The sequence below is a fragment of the Oncorhynchus nerka genome, linkage group LG14 (genome assembly GCF_034236695.1).
Source record: "Oncorhynchus nerka isolate Pitt River linkage group LG14, Oner_Uvic_2.0, whole genome shotgun sequence".
NCBI lineage: Eukaryota > Metazoa > Chordata > Actinopteri > Salmoniformes > Salmonidae > Oncorhynchus > Oncorhynchus nerka.
In genome coordinates, this window is record NC_088409.1 from 10284394 (window position 1) to 10306557 (window position 22164).

At 45.8% G+C, this 22164-nt stretch overlaps 1 protein-coding gene across 1 annotated transcript in view; it reads right to left on the bottom strand.

The window, feature by feature from the left end:
* Window positions 1-13034: 13034 nt before the first annotated feature.
* Window positions 13035-22164, bottom strand: part of LOC115117105 (F-actin-uncapping protein LRRC16A-like) — a 186090-nt gene continuing 176960 nt past the window's right edge. Inside the window, exon 36 of the mRNA XM_065027134.1 lies at window positions 13035-15019. Within this exon, the coding sequence (XP_064883206.1) occupies window positions 14841-15019 (179 nt within the window). The 3' untranslated portion in view covers window positions 13035-14840. The remainder of the gene's footprint in view (window positions 15020-22164) is intronic.

The window sequence follows — 22164 nt, forward strand, 5'->3', positions numbered from 1 at the left end:
ACATGGCTGCCATAGAATGTTGAAGTGTTATGTAAATGTTCCATCACGCAGAAACCGCATTGGTCAAACTGTCTAAATACATGGTTCTGTTGACTGTAGCAATAAAGGAGATGAGAGTCAAGTCACACAAATGCTTTTCCTCCTGAAACTGGTCTGTCAAACATGAAAAGTTATGCAATATCATACCAGAGATGGTTTACGATTTTTAATAGTTTATGACATTTAATTTCTCACTGTCAGATCTTTAGAGTGGCTGGCTGAATTCATTCCAGGCTTGCATTTTAAAAAGTACTAAGTCAAGACACTCTTATATTGTGAGTACAGTTTCACAGTAACATATTTCAGTGTTTTATTCTAGTTGAATTACAGGCCTGTATTCAATCAAACGCAGAATGCAGACAAGAGTTCTCTCATCCCGCTGGGCACACACTGGTTGAATTCAAATGTGGAATAGAAATTCAAGGGATGTCTGTGCCTGGAGGGATGGCTCAACTTTCTCTCATCGTTATCCCACCATCTAGTGGCTAGTTATGCTACTGACCTGCCTATAACGAAGTTGAAAGGTTGTATGTACCACATACGACTGGGGAAAAAGCCCTTCTACTGGTAATTACTAGTGGGGAAAAAGCCCTTCTACTGGTAATTACTAGTGGGGAAAAAGCCCTTCTACTGGTAATTACTAGTGGGGAAAAAGCCCTTCTACTGGTAATTACTAGTGGGAAAAAGCCCTTCTACTGGTAATTACTAGTGGGAAAAAGCCCTTCTACTGGTAATTACTAGTGGGAAAAAGCCCTTCTACTGGTAATTACTAGTGGGAAAAAGCCCTTCTACTGGTAATTACTAGTGGGGAAAAGCCCTTCTACTGGTAATTACTAGTGGGAAAAGCCCTTCTACTGGTAATTACTTGGGACTTCTACTGGTAATTACTAGTGGGAAAAAGCCCTTCTACTGGTAATTACTAGTGGGGAAAAGCCCTTCTACTGGTAATTCTACTGGTAATTACTAGTGGGAAAAAGCCCTTCTACTGGTAATTACTAGTGGGGAAAAGCCCTTCTACTGGTAATTACTAGTGGGAAAAAGCCCTTCTACTGGTAATTACTAGTGGGGAAAAGCCCTTCTACTGGTAATTACTAGTGGGGAAAAGGCCCTTCTACTGGTAATTACTAGTGGGGAAAAGCCCTTCTACTGGTAATTACTAGTGGGAAAAAGCCCTTCTACTGGTAATTACTAGTTACTAGTGGGGAAAAAATTACTAGTGGGAAAAAGCCCTTCTACTGGTAATTACTAGTGGGGAAAAGCCCTTCTACTGGTAATTACTAGTGGGGAAAAGGCCCTTCTACTGGTAATTACTAGTGGGGAAAAGCCCTTCTACTGGTAATTACTAGTGGGGGAAAAGCCCTTCTACTGGTAATTACTAGTGGGAAAAAGCCCTTCTACTGGTAATTACTAGTGGGGGGAAACCGTGTATGAAGGACGTCAAGCTGCTTGCTTAGCGTGTACCACTTCCACCCCATACGGCACATACCTGGCTCGAACCCGGGACCTCTGCTTCACAAATACATAAAAAGCAACGTCCTCTAACTGTCAACTGTGTTTATTTTCAGCAAACTTAACACGTGTAAATATTTGTATGAACATAACAAGATTCAACAACTGAGACATAAACTGAACAAGTTCCACAGACATGTGACTAACAGAAATGGAATAATGTGTCCCTGAACAAAGGAGGGGGTCGAAATCAAAAGTAACAGTCAGTATCTGGTGTGGCCACCAGCTGCATTAAGTACTGCAGTGCATCTCCTCCTCATGGACTGCACAAGATTTGCCAGTTCTTTCTGTGAGATGTTACCCCATTCTTCCACCAAGGCACCTGCAAGTTCCCCGACATTTCTGGGGGGAATGGCCCTAGCCCTCACACTCCGATCCAACATCCGGGCTCTTCGCTGGCCATGGCAGAACACTGACATTCCTGTCTTGCAGGAAATTATGCACAGAACGAGCAGTATGGCTGGTAGCATTGTCATGCTGGAGGGTCATGTCAGGATGAGCCTGCAGGAAGGGTACCACATGAGGGAGGATGTCTTCCCTGTAACGCACAGCGTTGAGATTGCCTGCAATGACAACAAGCTCAGTCCGATGATGCTGTGACACACCACCCCAGACCATGACGGACCCTCCACCTCCAAATCGATCCCGTTCCAGAGTAAAGGCCTAGGTGTAACGCTCATTCCTTCGACGATAAACGCGAATCCGACCATCACCATAAAATCGAGACTCGTCAGTGAAGAGTACTTTTTGCCAGTCCTGTCTGGTTCAGCAACTGTGGGTTTGTGCCCAAAGGCGACATTGTTGTGAGGACCTGCCTTACAACAGGCCTACAAGCCCTCAGTCCAGCCTCTCTCAGCCTATTGCAGACAGTCTGAGCACTGATGGAGGGATTGTGCGTTCCTGGTGTAACTCGGGCAGTTGTTGTTGCCATCCTGTACCTGTCCCGCAGGTGTGATGTTTGGATGTACCGATCCTGTGCAGGTGATGTACATGTGGTCTGCCACTGTGAGGACGATCAGCTGTCCGTCCTGTCTCCCTGTTGCGCTGTCTTAGGCGTCTCACAGTATGGACATTGCAATTTATTGCCCTGGCCACATCTGCAGTCCTCATGCCTCCTTGCAGCATGCCTAAGGCACGTTCACACAGATGAGCAGGGACCCTGGGCATCTTTCTTTTGGTGTTTTTCAGAGTCAGTAGAAAGGCCTCTTTAGTGTCCTAAGTTTTCATAACTGTGACCTTAATTGCCTACTGTCTGTAAGCTGTTAGTGCCTTAACGACCGTTCCACAGGTGCATGTTCATTAATTGTTTATGGTTCATTGAACAAGCAGGGAAACAGTGTTTAAATCCTTTACAATGAAGATCTGTGAGGTTATTTGGATTTTTACGAATTATCTTTGAAAGACAGGATCCTGAAAAAGGCATGTTGCTTTTATTGCTGAGTTTATATGTAACTATCATCCCTCAAGCGTCTCTAGCGGTCACCTCTACAGAGCTCAATGTGACCTCTGTGTGTTTCTGGAGGCACCCTCCATACGGCGCCTCCGACCACATTTTCAGATCAGGGATAAAATGTAGCTGTGTATTGTAGCTTTCCATGTTATCAGTAGCTTGTGAGGTGTTTGTTGCTTTTACTTGTTGTTCTATTGCTCTGCCTGCATGTCTGTCTGCCTGTCTGTCTGTCTGCCTGTCTGTCTGTTGCCTGTCCTATCTTGCTCTGCATGTGTTCACTGCTCATTGTTTGTCTGGATTGTAATTGTTTTTAGTAACCTAGCTGTTATTAGGTTATTACCCGCAGGGACTGCGGTTGAAAATGGTCTGGCTGGCTAAAACGGGCACTTCTACTGAAACGTTGATTAACGTTCACTGTCCCTGTAAAAATATATAAAATAAACTCCAAGTGCTACATTCACCCCTCCAACTAACTGAACAGCAACCCCTGGCGTTGCGCTGTAGATCCGGGGTCACGGAACCACTTTGGAGGACGTCACGCTGCTGGCTTAGGGAACACCACTTTACCCCGGTTTGGCCCATACCTGGCTCGAACCCGGGACCTCTGCATGGGAATGCATCCAACATAATCTTCCGGCGCCGACAGAGATGGCCGCCTCGCTTCGCGTTCCTAGGAAACTATGCAGTTTTTTGTTTTTTTACGTGTTATTTCTTACATTAGTACCCCAGGTAATCTTAGGTTTCATTACATACAGTCGAGAAGAACTACTGAATATAAGATCAGCGTCAACTCACCATCAGTACGACCAAGAATATGTTTTCCGCGACGCGGATCCTGTGTTCTGCCTTACAAACAGGACAACGGAATGGATCGCATGCAGCGACCCAAGAAAACGACTCCGAAAAAGAGGGAAACGTAGCGGTCTTCTGGTCAGACTCCGGACAAGGGCACATCGCGCACCACTCCCCAGCATTCTTCTTGCCAATGTCCAGTCTCTTGACAACAAGGTTGATGAAATCCGAGCAAGGGTAGCATTCCAGAGGGACATCAGAGACTGCAATGTTCTCTGCTTCACGGAAACATGGCTTACTGGGAAGACGCTATCCGATGCGGTGCAGCCAACGGGTTTCTCCACGCATCGCGCCGACAGAAACAAACATCTTTCTGGTAAGAAGAGCGGCGGGGGCGTATGCCTCATGACTAACGAGACATGGTGTGATGAAGGAAACATACAGGAACTCAAATCCTTCTGTTCACCTGATTTAGAATTCCTCACAATCAAATGTAGACCGCATTATCTTCCAAGAGAATTCTCTTCGATTATAATCACAGCCGTATATATCCCCCAAGCAGACACATCGATGGCTCTGAACGAACTTTATTTAACTCTTTGCAAACTGGAAACCATTTATCCGGAGGCTGCATTCATTGTAGCTGGGGATTTTAACAAAGCTAATCTGAAAACAAGACTCCCTAAATTTTATCAGCATATCGATTGCGCAACCAGGGGTGGTAAAACCTTGGATCATTGTTACTCTAACTTCCGCGACGCATATAAGGCCCTGCCCCGCCCCCTTTCGGAAAAGCTGACCACGACTCCATTTTGTTGATCCCTGCCTACAGGCAGAAACTTAAACAAGAGGCTCCCACGCTGAGGTCTGTCCAACGCTGGTCAGACCAAGCTGACTCCACACTCCAAGACTGCTTCCATCACGTGGACTGGGACATGTTTCGTATTGCGTCAGATGAAAATATTGACGAATACGCTGATTCGGTGTGCGAGTTCATTAGAACGTGCGTCGAAGATGTCGTTCCCATAGCAACGATAAAAACATTCCCAAACCAGAAACCGTGGATTGATGGCAGCATTCGCGTGAAACTGAAAGCGCGAACCACTGCTTTTAATCAGGGCAAGGTGTCTGGTAACATGTCCGAATATAAACAATGCAGCTATTCCCTCCGCAAGGCTATTAAACAAGCTAAGCGTCAGTACAGAGACAAAGTGGAATCTCAATTCAACGGCTCAGACACAAGAGGCATGTGGCAGGGTCTACAGTCAATCACGGACTACAAGAAGAAACCCAGCCCAGTCACGGACCAGGATGTCTTGCTCCCAGGCAGACTAAATAACTTTTTGCCCGCTTTGAGGACAATACAGTGCCACTGACACGGCCTGCAACGAAAACATGCGGTCTCTCCTTCACTGCAGCCGAGGTGAGTAAGACATTTAAACGTGTTAACCCTCGCAAGGCTGCAGGCCCAGACGGCATCCCCAGCCGCGCCCTCAGAGCATGCGCAGACCAGCTGGCCGGTGTGTTTACGGACATATTCAATCAATCCCTATACCAGTCTGCTGTTCCCACATGCTTCAAGAGGGCCACCATTGTTCCTGTTCCCAAGAAAGCTAAGGTAACTGAGCTAAACGACTACCACCCCGTAGCACTCACTTCCGTCATCATGAAGTGCTTTGAGAGACTAGTCAAGGACCATATCACCTCCACCCTACCTGACACCCTAGACCCACTCCAATTTGCTTACCGCCCAAATAGGTCCACAGACGATGCAATCTCAACCACACTGCACACTGCCCTAACCCACCTGGACAAGAGGAATACCTATGTGAGAATGCTGTTCATCGACTACAGCTCGGCATTCAACACCATAGTACCCTCCAAGCTCGTCATCAAGCTCGAGACCCTGGGTCTCGACCCGCCCTGTGCAACTGGGTACTGGACTTCCTGACGGGCCGCCCCCAGGTGGTGAGGGTAGGCAACAACATCTCCTCCCCGCTGATCCTCAACACGGGGGCCCCACAGGGTGCGTTCTGAGCCCTCTCCTGTACTCCCTGTTCACCCACGACTGCGTGGCCACGCACGCCTCCAACTCAATCATCAAGTTTGCGGACGACACAACAGTGGTAGGCTTGATTACCAACAACGACGAGACGGCCTACAGGGAGGAGGTGAGGGCCCTCGGAGTGTGGTGTCAGGAAAATAACCTCACACTCAACGTCAACAAAACTAAGGAGATGATTGTGGACTTCAGGAAACAGCAGAGGGAACACCCCCTATCCACATCGATGGAACAGTAGTGGAGAGGGTAGCAAGTTTTAAGTTCCTCGGCATACACATCACAGACAAACTGAATTGGTCCACTCACACTGACAGCGTCGTGAAGAAGGCGCAGCAGCGCCTCTTCAACCTCAGGAGGCTGAAGAAATTCGGCTTGTCACCAAAAGCACTCACAAACTTCTACAGATGCACAATCGAGAGCATCCTGGCGGGCTGTATCACCGCCTGGTACGGCAACTGCTCCGCCCTCAACCGTAAGGCTCTCCAGAGGGTAGTGAGGTCTGCACAACGCATCACCGGGGGCAAACTACCTGCCCTCCAGGACACCTACACCACCCGATGTTACAGGAAGGTCATAAAGATCATCAAGGACATCAACCACCCGAACCACTGCCTGTTCACCCCGCTATCATCCAGAAGGCGAGGTCAGTACAGGTGCATCAAAGCTGGGACTGAGAGACTGAAAAACAGCTTCTATCTCAAGGCTATCAGACTGTTAAACAGCCACCATTGAGTGGCTGCTGCCAACACACTGTCATTGACACTGACCCAACTCCAGCCACTTTAATAATGGGAATTGATGGGAAATGATGTAAATATATCACTAGCCACTTTAAACAATGCTACCTTATATAATGTTACTTACCCTACATTATTCATCTCATATGCATACGTATATACTGTACTCTACATCATCGACTGCATCCTTATGTAATACATGTATCACTTGCCACTTTAACTATGCCACTTTGTTTACTTTGTCTACATACTCATCTCATATGTATATACTGTACTCGATACCATCTACTGTATGCTGCTCTGTACCATCACTCACTCATATATCCTTATGTACATATTCTTTATCCCCTTACACTGTGTATAAGACAGTAGTTTTAGAATTGTTAGTTAGATTACTTGTTGGTTATCACTGCATTGTCGGAACTAGAAGCACAAGCATTTCGCTACACTCGCATTAACATCTGCTAACCATCTGTATGTGACAAATAAAATTTGATTTGATTTGAACTCCTATTTACTACTTGAACTACTGGAAATGTCCACCTTCCCATTTATGAATGCAGCATAACCTCGTCCCCAGGCTATTGCGCACGGCAAGACGGCCTTAGTGGGAGTGAATCAAATGTGGAATTAAAAAGCAATCAACTTTGTAAACAAAACATCCATTGAATTATTCAAGTAACTGTCTTAGAGGCCTTTTCTTTCCATCACTCTCCTGTCATGCTAATAAACCTGACATTCTGTCTATTTCTCCTGTCATGCTAATAAACCTGACATTCTGTCTATTTCTCCTGTCATGCTAATAAACCTGACATTCTGTCTATTTCTCCTGTCATGCTAATAAACCTGACATTCTGTCTATTTCTCCTGTCATGCTAATAAACCTGACATTCCCTGGTCACCTCCCTGTCATGTCATGGCTCCCTGACATTCTGTCACCCCTGTCATGGCTCATAAACCTGGTCACTCCCATGCTCTGGCTATTTCTCCTGTCATGCTAATAAACCCATTCTGTCTTCATCTGTCCCTAATAAACCTGACATTCTGTCTATTTCTCCTGTCAATAAACCTGACATTCCCATGTCTGGTCTCCCCTGGTCACCCCAGTCTGGCTCCCCTGGTCACCCCAGTCTGGCTCCCCTGGTCACCCCAGTCTGGCTCCCCCTGGTCACCCCAGTCTGGCTCCCCCTGGTCACCCCAGTCTGGCTCCCCCTGGTCACCCCAGTCTGGCTCCCCCTGGTCACCCCAGTCTGGCTCCCCCTGGTCACCCCAGTCTGGCTCCCCCTGGTCACCCCAGTCTGGCTCCCCCTGGTCACCCCAGTCTGGCTCCCCCTGGTCACCCCAGTCTGGCTCCCCCTGGTCTAAAGCGTGTCAAGTTGTTAAGTTCTAAAGCGTGTCAAGCCATTTGAATTCAACTCCATACTGTGACAGACCACTCCTTCTGCTCTCAGAGACTTTTAGTTGGGACAAGGTTTAAGACGAAGGGAGGACAACCGCTCATGAGTTTCCTGGAGACTGTAAGCACATTAGGAAAGGAGACAGAATGAGAAGCCACAACAAGCTCAAACAAAAGAAGAGCAGATGACTGGAGACAGACTTGTCAGGGTTCACACCCTGAGACGATGAGTACCGCAATGTATGGGAACTCTATCGTGCTGCCTCACGGTGATGAAGAGGAAGGATACCAGCATCGGCTTGGCATCCGTGTCAACAGGAAGTGCACACATATAAGAAGCCATGTCTCTCCATTCATTCAACACTGATTCAACGATCAATGTTTCAACGATCAATGTCAACACTGTTTCAACGATCAATGTCAACACTGATTCAACGATCAATGTCAACACTGATTCAACGATCAATGTCAACACTGTTTCAACGATCAATGTCAACACTGTTTCAACGATCAATGATTCAACGATCAATGTCAACACTGTTTCAACGATCAATGATTCAACGATCAATGATTCAACGATCAATGTCAACACTGTTTCATCAATGTTTCAACGATCAATGTTTCAACGATCAATGTCAACACTGTTTCAACGATCAATGTCAACACTGTTTCAACGATCAATGTCAACACTGATTCAACGATCAATGATTCAACGATCAATGATTTCAACGATCAATGTTTCAACGATCAATGTCAACACTGATTCAACGATCAATGATTCAACGATCAATGTTTCAACGATCAATGTCAACACTGATTCAACGATCAATGTTTCAACGATCAATGTCAACACTGTTTCAACGATCAATGATTCAACGATCAATGTTTCAACGATCAATGTTTCAACGATCAATGTCAACACTGTTTCAACGATCAATGTCAACACTGTTTCAACGATCAATGTTTCAACGATCAATGTCAACACTGATTCAACGATCAATGATTCAACGATCAATGTCAACACTGATTCAACGATCAATGTTACAACGATCAATGTCAACACTGATTCAACGATCAATGATTCAACGATCAATGTCAACACAATGATTCAATGATCAATGATTCAACGATCAATGATTCAACGATCAATGATTCAACGATCAATGATTCAACGATCAATGTTTCATCAAAGATCTGTACAAATCTCATTTAGACGTGTTTCAATCTGTACAATTATTTTATTTGGTATAAATATTCACATAAGGAAGGACATGTCCACAGCCAGTAGTGGGATTTAGTGAAACATGTTAATGGAGTATCGTCCATAACAAAATAAAACGAGTAACAACATGGAGTCATTTTCTTTGTTGAATGAAGTTTCCTTTTTTTAAATGCTTTTCAGATATGATCAGGCAAATATATCAATGTTTCTTGTCATAAAAATAAAATAATCCAACTAATGAATCGTTTGAAGAATAAGAAGAAAACAATGAAATGGACACATTGATTTCCTCAGTATTAACACAACGTACATTTACAATAAGGACAAGAAAAGGGACAAAAACATCACCAAACATTGTTTTTATTTCAATAAATTACATAATTATATAAACCTATTTTAGTAGTGTGCTTAGTAGTACCATAGTAATATAGGATTTGTGTACACATACGTGTGTGGATATATTACATGTATGTAACTTAACATACAATATTATATTCATGTATGTAATTTAACATACAATATTATATTCATGTATGTAATTTAACATACAGTATTATATTACATGTATGTAACTTAACATACAGTATTATATTACACATACAGTACACCACATATGCATATCAGACACACAAATTCAGCAGTAATCACCCTGCCTGAGAGATAGACTCCCTCTCTTACTTAATTAACTCTGAAGGATTCTACTTAACACGTCGTTACATGGTTTTATTGTTTAATAGAACCAAACAGAAGACAGCCAGCTGCTCTTTATCCCCAAACAGAAAGAATAAAATACAAGCCGGAGAAATCCAAACCAACCGAGACAGTTAATCAGAGGGGTTATCCTACGAAGCATGCTGGATCTACTCAGGGTCTTTCTAAAGCTAACCAGCTTCCGCTAGCTTCACATCCCAGTTCAGGCGTCATGTGTACCTAACTCCGGTGGATATTGCTTGTACGCCTGCCCCTAACTCTAGAAGGCTTGTAAAACTGCTTGCGCGTGCATGTCGCACGTGGCTAGTCGAACGGCGAACTCTTCATCGCGACAATGCTGAAACATCAATCCGTGGGCGACTCAGTGCAACATTTTCATTTGTGCAGAAATCAAGAGAAAATAAAAGTTGGCTTTTTAGAAGTGCCGTGTTTATTTTATCACTCATCATTAACGCGTTTTTTAATTTTATTATTTATCATTAATTAGTCTTTATTTTATAACGTATCATTTAGTGCCGTCTTTGGTGTGCTTATCAATGTACAACAACCACAGGTACCCCCAACCCCCTCCTATCAATAAAATAATATTATGAAGTCATACAGAAGTGCTACTGGGGGTGAAGTTTAGAATGCATTCCGTCATTACTAAATGTGAAATGTTATATATTTTAACATGACTATTTTTTAACACACAAAAAAATATATAAAAAATATTTAAAATCAGTCGTCTTCCTCAAATGAAGGGGATGATGACACAGTCTTTGCGAGAGGGAGGGAATCTGATTTGATTGATCATTTAATTAAAAGTAAGTGGAGTTAGCCTGCCTCAGAGAGGGTTAGTTCTGGAGGATTCGTTGCCATAGAAATGGACCTTTGCTAAAAGGTGAGACGCTTTCGCATCACCGGTTATCCTGAGTTCAACTCATAGTTCACCCCTCAGGGTCCTGTTCAGTAGAGAGCGTAATAAACTAAAACAAGTGTTTCTTATTGGACAAGTTCAGGTCATTTACCTCCCTGTTTCAGTCAGTTTTGTTCCATTATCTGCCTACTGAACTAGGCCCCAGGTGGACAGGTTCATGGAATGCCATGCATTCACAGCATTCAACCCAGTCCCAGACATCGGGAACACGTGTTACCGTGACGTCACTACGTTCTGACCGAGTAAGCCAACCCTTCAGTCCAAAGCCATATGTTACCGTGACCGTGAGTAAGCCAACCCTTCAGTCCAAAGTCACAGGTTCTGACCGGAAGCCAATCTTCAGTCCAAAGCCATTGATACCGTGAGTCACTACGTTCTGACCGAGTAAGCCAACCCTTCAGTCCAAAGCCATATGTTACCGTGACGTCACTACGTTCTGACCGAGTAAGCCAACCCTTCAGTCCAAAGCCATATGATACCGTGACGTCACTACGTTCTGACCGAGTAAGCCAACCCTTCAGTCCAAAGCCATATGTTACCGTGACGTCACTACGTTCTGACCGAGTAAGCCAACCCTTCAGTCCAAAGCCATATGTTACCGTGACGTCACTACGTTCTGACCGAGTAAGCCAACCCTTCAGTCCAAAGCCATATGATACCGTGACGTCACTACGTTCTGACCGAGTAAGCCAACCCTTCAGTCCAAAGCCATATGTTACCGTGACGTCACTACGTTCTGACCGAGTAAGCCAACCCTTCAGTCCAAAGCCATATGATACCGTTCTGACGTCACCCTTCACTTCTGACCGAGTAAACCAACCCTTCAGTCCAAAGCCATATGATACCGTGACGTCACTACGTTCTGACCGAGTAAACCAACCCTTCAGTCCAAAGCCATATGATACCGTGACGTCACTACGTTCTGACCGAGTAAGCCAACCCTTCAGTCCAAAGCCATATGATACCGTGACGTCACTACGTTCTGACCGAGTAAGCCAACCCTTCAGTCCAAAGCCATATGATACCGTGACGTCACTACGTTCTGACCGAGTAAACCAACCCTTCAGTCCAAAGCCATATGATACCGTGACGTCACCCTTCACGTTCTGACCGAGTAAGCCAACCCTTCAGTCCAAAGCCATATGATACCGTGACGTCACTACGTTCTGACCGAGTAAGCCAACCCTTCAGTCCAAAGCCATATGATACCGTGGCGTCACTACGTTCTGACCGAGTAAACCAACCCTTCAGTCCAAAGCCATATGATACCGTGGCGTCACTACGTTCTGACCGAGTAAACCAACCCTTCAGTCCAAAGCCATATGATACCGTGACGTCACTACGTTCTGACCGAGTAAACCAACCCTTCAGTCCAAAGCCATATGATACCGTGACGTCACTACGTTCTGACCGAGTAAACCAACCCTTCAGTCCAAAGCCATATGATACCGTGACGTCACTACGTTCTGACCGAGTAAACCAACCCTTCAGTCCAAAGCCATATGGTACCGTGGCGTCACTACGTTCTGACCGAGTAAAAACCAACCCTTCAGTCCAAAGACCGAGTAAGCCAACCCTTCAGTCCAAAGCCATATGATACCGTGACGTCACTACGTTCTGACCGAGTAAACCAACCCTTCAGTCCAAAGCCATATGATACCGTGACGTCACTACGTTCTGACCGAGTAAACCAACCCTTCAGTCCAAAGCCATATGATACCGTGGCGTCACTACGTTCTGACCGAGTAAACCAACCCTTCAGTCCAAAGCCATATGATACCGTGGCGTCACTACGTTCTGACCGAGTAAACCAACCCTTCAGTCCAAAGCCATATGATACCGTGGCGTCACTACGTTCTGACCGAGTAAGCCAACCCTTCAGTCCAAAGCCATATGTTACCGTGGCGTCACTACGTTCTGACCGAGTAAGCCAACCCTTCAGTCCAAAGCCATATGATACCGTGGCGTCACTACGTTCTGACCGAGTAAACCAACCCTTCAGTCCAAAGCCATATGATACCGTGACGTCACTACGTTCTGACCGAGTAAACCAACCCTTCAGTCCAAAGCCATATGATACCGTGACGTCACTACGTTCTGACCGAGTAAACCAACCCTTCAGTCCAAAGCCATATGTTACCGTGACGTCACTACGTTCTGACCGAGTAAACCAACCCTTCAGTCCAAAGCCATATGATACCGTGACGTCACTACGTTCTGACCGAGTAAACCAACCCTTCAGTCCAAAGCCATATGATACCGTGACGTCACTACGTTCTGACCGAGTAAACCAACCCTTCAGTCCAAAGCCATATGATTTACAGGTCGTGAAGAAAATAAACTACTGGCAGCGAGGCAGCAAACAAAGACCAATTGAAAGACCGAAAGGTGCCGAGGTCAGGACATGACCCCTAGTTGTCGGGCCCTGACTGACTAGACAGTAGGGTTCGGGTCAATTCCATTTCAATTCCAGTCAATCCAGAAACTAAGCCAAATTCCAATTTAAAAAAATGTTCTGATTGAAAAGCAGTGAAGAGAAATGGAAATGGAATTTCAGTTTACTTCCTGAATTGCTGGACAGGTTTGAAAACGTCCGTCTGTCCACACGAAGCAGTCAGGTCCTGAATTAGGAGCCAATTGATGCTGCCTGCAGAAAAGCCCTGAGCTGGAGTCCCATCCATGTCCGGCTTTCACTTAGCATGGATACCAATCTGAATAGTGAAACAGATATTCAGTGTGGATTCCAGGCTAGCTTTTACTGGCATGGATACCAATCTGAATAGTGAAACAGATATTCAGTGTGGATTCCAGGCTAGCTTTTACTGGCATGGATACCAATCTGAATAGTGAAACAGATATTCAGTGTGGATTCCAGGCTAGCTTTTACTGGCATGGATACCAATCTGAATAGTGAAACAGATATTCAGTGTGGATTCCAGGCTAGCTTTTACTGGCATGGATACCAATCTGAATAGTGAAACAGATATTCAGTGTGGATTCCAGGCTAGCTTTTACTGGCATGGATACCAATCTGAATAGTGAAACAGATATTCAGTGTGGATTCCAGGCTAGCTTTTACTGGCATGGATACCAATCTGAATAGTGAAACAGATATTCAGTGTGGATTCCAGGCTAGCTTTTACTGGCATGGATACCAATCTGAATAGTGAAACAGATATTCAGTGTGGATTCCAGGCTAGCTTTTACTGGCATGGATACCAATCTGAATAGTGAAACAGATATTCAGTGTGGATTCCAGGCTAGTTTTTACTGGCATGACAGTACACCACTTCACTTCCCAATACAAGCACAGGGGATGACCGGCACACAAAGCTATGATGACATAGTACACACATGTCCAAACCATGATGACATAGTACACACATGTCCAAACCATGATGACATAGTACACACATGTCCAAACCATGATGACATAGTACACACATGTCCAAACCATGATGACATAGTACACACATGGCCAAACCCTGATGACATAGTACACACATGGCCAAACCATGATGACATAGTACACACATGGCCAAACCATGATGACATAGTACACACATGGCCAAACCATGATGACATAGTACACACATGGCCAAGCCATGATGACATAGTACACACATGGCCAAACCATGATGACAGAGTACACACATGGCCAAGCCATGATGACATAGTACACACATGGCCAAACCATGAGATATCTGAGTCGTGTAAAGGGATGTCCCTCTCCTTCCCCCTTCAGAAAATGTGTTGTTTATGATCCACAGTGACTTAACACACAACAGTGCATCATCATAACAGTGCTTTAGCCGTATTTATCTTGGTATTACTGAGATTAGTGAAAGTGTCCAACAGTCCTATCACAGTGAAACACTTCACATGGGTTACTCTGCCTGACAGTCTTTAGACATACGGTCGTCGCTTTCCGATTCCTGACATCAGATACACTGAGATGACAGGCAGGTACAATGCACCTGTCATTCATTGAGAGTTTAGTTTCTCATATAAAAATAAAGTCTTTGTCGGCCTCTTCTCCAGATCGGGGAGACTTTCTCCCCGGTCCCTTGTCTCTGTCAGGGTTGGGGGATTGGTCCTTGGGTTTGGAGCCGTTGTCCTCAGAGTTGTGGCGGTGGGGGCTCTGGCGATTGGCGGGGTCCGACACTGAGCCTGGTTTCACTGCTGAGGAGAAGAGGACAGGAGCTGGTTATGAGAATGAACAGCAGAGGGCGCCAAAAACAACCTTATCTGAAAACAAACGGTTTGATTCCTGTTTTAATCTCCTTTTCTACCTCATTAGTGCTAAAAATGAGTCAAAATAACACTTCTAGATAGTAACTTGTGAAAGATGAATCAATCCAACACTTTTTCTAAAGAAAAGCAAGCACATTTTCCAACTGGCACCAACTGGCATCAACTGGCACCAACTGGCACCAACTGGCACCAAGACATATTCTAAAAATATGAACGTTTCCCATGTGAAGCCTAGAGAAGCCCGGATAACTTTCTGCCTCAGGTGCCAGATGGAGAAAGATCAGTAGGCGGTATTTTAGATTCATTTTGGTAAAAGCTCCCTTCAATTATAAGCCATCAATATCAATCAAATCACATCCAGAAGCTCCAATAGTGAATCTCACTGCAGTCTGACCTGAACTATGGGACAAGATGAGAGATTATAAAAGATGCAAGTGAGAGAGGAGGAGGGAAAGGGAGAACTTCTTCTAACCAGTACAGGGGAGGGACTTCCTGCTCTTGTGCTCGCCCACTTCCTGTTCGGTGCTGGTAGGTGATTGGCAGGCGTGTCGGGCTCTGAGATTGGCTTGTCAGCTTCCTGATCAGAATCAAACACGCTACCGTCTTCTGTTGGAACATTCACTAGGGAGAGGAGGGAGGGAGGCTGGACTTTAGTGCTCGTTGATCAATCAGCCATTCAATTAGCCACAGGGCCAAGCCGATTGGGGAATAGCAATTAATTCTAATTTGTCTTTCAGCACATCTGGGCTGCTAAAAATAGAAGACAAGTAGGCAATGTGTGGTTCTTTTTTGATGGAGTTTGTAAAGAATGAGTAGCCTATCAATAACAGATCAATAACAGATCAATAACAGATCAATAACAGATCAATAACAGATCAATAATAGATCGATAGATTCAATCTTGATCCATAGAACACTGGGGGTGAAGAGTGGTCTGTCGTGCCCTCAGTGACTGTTCATAGGAGTAATGTTGCTGTGCAACAGAGTGTGTAGTAGGGTGTGTTGTAGAGCGTGTAGTAGGGTGTGTTGTAGAGTGTGTAGTAGAGTGTGTAGTAGAGTGTGTAGTAGAGTGTGTAGCAGTGTGTTGTAGAGTGTGTAGTAGAGTGTGTTATAGACTGCATAGTAGAGTGTGTTATAGAGTGTGTTATAGACTGTGTAGTAGTGTAGTAGAGTGTGTAGTAGAGTGTGTAGTAGACTGTGCAGTAGAGTGTGTAGGAGACTGTGTAGTAGTGTAGTAGAGTGTGTAGAAGACTGTGTAGTAGTGTAGTAGAGTGTGTAGTAGAGTGTGTAGTAGTGTGTAGTGTGTAGTAGTGTGTAGTAGAGTGTGCAGTAGAGTGTGCAGGAGACTGTGTAGGAGACTGTGTAGTAGAGTGTGTAGTAGAGTGTGCAGTAGAGTGTGTAGGAGACTGTGTAGTAGTGTAGTAGAGTGTGTGGGAGACTGTGTAGTAGAGTGTGTAGTAGACTGTGCAGTAGAGTGTGTAGGAGACTGTGTAGTAGTGTAGTAGAGTGTGTAGTAGACTGTGCAGTAGAGTGTGTAGTAGAGTGTGCAGTAGAGTGTGTAGTAGAGTGTGTAGCAGTGTGTTGTAGAGCGCGTAGTAGACTGTATAGTAGACTGTGTAGTAGAGGGTGTTGTAGAGTGTGTAGTAGACTGTGTAGTAGAGTGTGTAGTAGAGTGCGTAGTAGAGTGTGTAGTAGACTGTGTAGTAGAGTGTGTAGCAGAGTGTGTAGTAGAGTGTGTAGTAGAGTGTGTAGTAGAGTGCGTAGTAGAGTGTGTTATAGAGTTTGTTGTAGAGTGTGTAGTAGAGTGTGTAGTAGAGTGTGTAGAGAGTGCGTAGTAGAGTGTGTTATAGAGTGTGTAGTAGATTGTGTAGTAGAGTGCGTAGTAGAGTGTGTAGAAGAGTGTGTAGTAGAGTGTGTAGTAGAGTGCGTAGTAGAGTGTGTAGTAGAGTGTGTAGTAGAGTGTGTAGAAGAGTGTGTAGTAGAGTGTGTAGTAGAGTGCGTAGTAGAGTGTGTAGTAGAGTGTGTAGTAGAGTGCGTAGTAGAGTGTGTTATAGAGTTTGTTGTAGAGTGTGTAGTAGAGTGTGTAGTAGAGTGTGTAGAGAGTGCGTAGTAGAGTGTGTTATAGAGTTTGTTGTAGAGTGTGTAGTAGAGTGTGTAGAGTAGTAGTAGTTTGTTGTAGAGTGTGTAGTAGAGTGCGTAGTAGTGTGTAGAAGAGTGTGTAGTAGAGTGTGTAGTAGAGTGTGTAGTAGAGTGCGTAGTAGAGTGTGTAGAAGAGTGTGTAGTAGAGTGTGTAGTAGAGTACGTAGTAGAGTGTGTTGTAGAGTGTGTTATAGAGTGTGTTGTAGAGTGTTGTAGAGTGTGTTGTAGAATGTTATAGAGTGTGTTATAGAGTGTGTTGTAGAGTGTGTTGTAGAATGTTATAGAGTGTGTTATAGAATGTGTTATAGAGTGTGTAGTAGAGTGTGTTATGGAGTGTGATATAGAGTGTGTTGTAGCCATATCATCTAAAGCAGGTATTCCCAAACTGGAATACCCGCAATGTCGTCGGGGGTACACCAAATAAAAATGTGATTCACATTTAAAAGAAGAAAAATATATATAAAACATATATATATATATTATATATATTCTTCACATTTTCAAACAGTCCATTTATATTTTCCAACGGGGCTATACATTTGGGTGAGGTTTCTCTCTCACCTGAGTAGCCTTGTGTCACTGCCAAAAATTAAATTAACCATCTAGTGTTCAGCGAAATAACAACACAATGTCAAATACAGGAAGCCTAGTCAAATAATGAACATCCAATCACATTAACCGTTACTCATCCAATCACATTAACCGTTACTCATCCAATCACATTAACCGTTACTCATCCAATCACATTAACAGTTACTCATCCAATCACATTAACAGTTACTCATCCAATCACATGAACCGTTACTCTCTTGTGGGAATTCCACTAACGGTCCGTATGTAGCCAAACGTAGCTGCTGCTCATTCCGTTTGCTCGAAAATTGATAAATGGTTAACAAAAGTAAGGCCCGCGTCCATAGAGACAAATACCAGCTCTACTGGTAGTACTGCTACAACCAGCAGGACATCATACTGCTAAAACCAGCAGGACATCATACTGCTACAACCAGCAGGACATCATACTGCTACAACCAGCAGGACATCATACTGCTACAACCAGCAGGACATCATACTGCTACAACCAGCAGGACATCATACTGCTACAACCAGCAGGACATCATACTGCTACTACCAGCAGGACATCATACTGCTACAACCAGCAGGACATCATACTGCTACAACCAGCAGGACATCATACAGCTACTACCAGCAGGACATCATACTGCTACAACCAGCAGGACTAAACCTGCACCTGTCGATGACACAAGTTGTTCTGCTTCCACGAGCACATCCAATGCTAACATCAGTAATTCTACATGTTGTTGTTAGCCCAGCTAGCATGGACACTGACAGTTGTGAACCTGATGCAGCTGAAGAGCTACTGCCCCCTTACCCGGGAAAGCACCAAGCTACTGCCCCTTTACCCGGGAAAGCACCAAGCTACTGCCCCTTTACCCGGGAAAGCACCAAGCTACTGCCCCTTTACCCGGGAAAGCACCAAGCTACTGCCCCTTTACACGGGAAAGCACCAAGCTACTACCCCCTTACACGGGAAAGCACCAAGCTACTGCCCCCTTACCCGGGAAAGCACCAAGCTACTGCCCCTTTACACGGGAAAGCACCAAGCTACTACCCCCTTACCCGGGAAAGCACCAAGCTACTACCCCCTTACCCGGGAAAGCACCAAGCTACTGCCCCTTTACACGGGAAAGCACCAAGCTACTGCCCCTTTACACGGGAAAGCACCAAGCTACTACCCCCTTACCCGGGAAAGCACCAAGCTACTACCCCCTTACCCGGGAAAGCACCAAGCTACTACCCCTTTACCGGGAAAGCACCAAGCTACTGCCCCTTACCGGGAAAGCACCAAGCTACTGCCCCTTTACACGGGAAAGCACCAAGCTACTACCCCCTTACCCGGGAAAGCACCAAGCTACTGCCCCTTTGCGGAAAGCACTAAGCTACTGGGAAAGCACCAAGCTACTACCCCTTACCCGGGAAAGCACCAAGCTACTACCCCTTACCGGAAAGCACCAAGCTACTACCCCCTTACCGGGAAAGCACCAAGCTACTGCCCCTTACCGGGGAATGCACCAAGCTACTGCCCCTTTACCGGGAATGCACCAAGCTACTACCCCTTACCGGAAAGCACCAAGCTACTACCCCTTACCCGGGAAAGCACCAAGCTACTACCCCCTTACCCGGGAAAGCACCAAGCTACTACCCCCTTACCCGGGAAAGCATCAAGCTACTACCCCCTTACCCGGGAAAGCACCAAGCTACTACCCCCTTACCCGGGAAAGCACCGAACAACAGACAGGGACGTTGGACCATCGAAGAGGTGCAAATATGATGAGAACTACATTGATTTGGGGTTCACTGATATTGGGAGTAGTGCCTTTCCTCAGCCACTGTGTGTTATATGTGCTACAGTACTATCTCACAACTCAATGAAACCTTCACTCTTGCGCAGACATTTAGAAACAAACATGACAATTTGAAAAATAAGCCACGGGAGTTTGAGCGAGAATAAAGACGACTTTCGAGTAGTTTGACATGTATAAAAGCAACAGATACCATTAATAAGAAGTGGCTAGAAGAGTCTTATATGGTGAGCTACTGAGTAGCTAGGACAGGTAAACCCCATACTATAGCGGAGGACTTCCTTCTTCCTGCTGCCGTGGATATGACTAGGACAGGTAAACCCCATACTATAGCGGAGGACTTCCTTCTTCCTGCTGCCGTGGATATGACTAGGACAGGCAAGGCCCATACTATTGTGGAGGACTTCCTTCTTCCTGCTGCCGTGGATATGACTAGGACAGGTAAACCCCATACTATAGCGGAGGACTTCCTTCTTCCTGCTGCCGTGGATATGACTAGGACAGGTAAACCCCATACTATAGCGGAGGACTTCCTTCTTCCTGCTGCCGTGGATATGGCTAGGACAGGTAAACCCCATACTATAGCGGAGGACTTCCTTCTTCCTGCTGCCGTGGATATGGCTAGGACAGGTAAACCCCATACTATAGCGGAGGACTTCCTGCTGCCGTGGATATGACTAGGACAGGTAAACCCCATACTATAGCGGAGGACTTCCTTCTTCCTGCTGCCGTGGATATGACTAGGACAGGTAAACCCCATACTATAGCGGAGGACTTCCTTCTTCCTGCTGCCGTGGATATGACTAGGACAGGCAAGGCCCATACTATTGTGGAGGACTTCCTGCTGCCGTGGATATGACTAGGACAGGTAAACCCCATACTATAGCGGAGGACTTCCTTCTTCCTGCTGCCGTGGATATGACTAGGACAGGTAAACCCCATACTATAGCGGAGGACTTCCTTCTTCCTGCTGCCGTGGATATGACTAGGACAGGCAAGGCCCATACTATTGTGGAGGACTTTGCTGCCGTGGATATGACTAGGACAGGTAAACCCCATACTATAGCGGAGGACTTCCTTCTTCTTCCTGCTGCCGTGGATATGACTAGGACAGGTAAACCCCATACTATAGCGGAGGACTTCCTTCTTCCTGCTGCCGTGGATATGACTAGGACAGGCAAGGCCCATACTATTGTGGAGGACTTCCTGCTGCCGTGGATATGGCTAGGACAGGTAAACCCCATACTATAGCGGAGGACTTCCTTCTTCCTGCTGCCGTGGATATGGCTAGGACAGGCAAGGCCCATACTATTGTGGAGGACTTCCTGCTGCCGTGGATATGGCTGGGACAGGTAAACCCCATACTATAGCGGAGGACTTCCTTCTTCCTGCTGCCGTGGATATGACTAGGACAGGCAAGGCCCATACTATTGTGGAGGACTTCCTGCTGCCGTGGATATGGCTAGGACAGGTAAACCCCATACTATAGCGGAGGACTTCCTTCTTCCTGCTGCCGTGGATATGGCTAGGACAGGCAAGGCCCATACTATTGTGGAGGACTTCCTGCTGCCGTGGATATGGCTAGGACAGGTAAACCCCATACTATAGCGGAGGACTTCCTTCTTCCTGCTGCCGTGGATATGACTAGGACAGGCAAGGCCCATACTATTGTGGAGGACTTCCTGCTGCCGTGGATATGGCTAGGACAGGTAAACCCCATACTATAGTGGAGGACTTCCTGCTGCCGTGGATATGACTAGGACAGGCAAGGCCCATACTATTGTGGAGGACTTCCTGCTGCCGTGGATATGGCTAGGACAGGCAAGGCCCATACTATTGTGGAGGACTTCCTGCTGCCGTGGATATGGCTAGGACAGGTAAACCCCATACTATAGTGGAGGACTTCCTTCTTCCTGCTGCCGTGGATATGACTAGGACAGGCAAGGCCCATACTATTGTGGAGGACTTCCTGCTGCCGTGGATATGACTAGGACAGGCAAGGCCCATACTATTGTGGAGGACTTCCTGCTGCCGTGGATATGACTAGGACAGGCAAGGCCCATACTATTGTGGAGGACTTCCTGCTGCCGTGGATATGGCTAGGACAGGCAAGGCCCATACTATAGCGGAGGACTTCCTTCTTCCTGCTGCCGTGGATATGGCTAGGACAGGCAAACCCCATACTATTGTGGAGGACTTCCTTCTTCCTGCTGCCGTGGATATGGCTAGGACAGGTAAACCCCATACTATTGTGGAGGACTTCCTGCTGCCGTGGATATGGCTAGGACAGGTAAACCCCATACTATAGTGGAGGACTTCCTTCTTCCTGCTGCCGTGGATATGACTAGGACAGGCAAGGCCCATACTATTGTGGAGGACTTCCTGCTGCCGTGGATATGGCTGGGACAGGCAAGGCCCATACTATTGTGGAGGACTTCCTGCTGCCGTGGATATGGCTGGGACAATGCTGGGAGAAAAGGCCCAAAAACTATACAGACAATGCCTTCATCAAACAACACTGTTTCACAACGCTTCAGTGACATGGCAGATGTT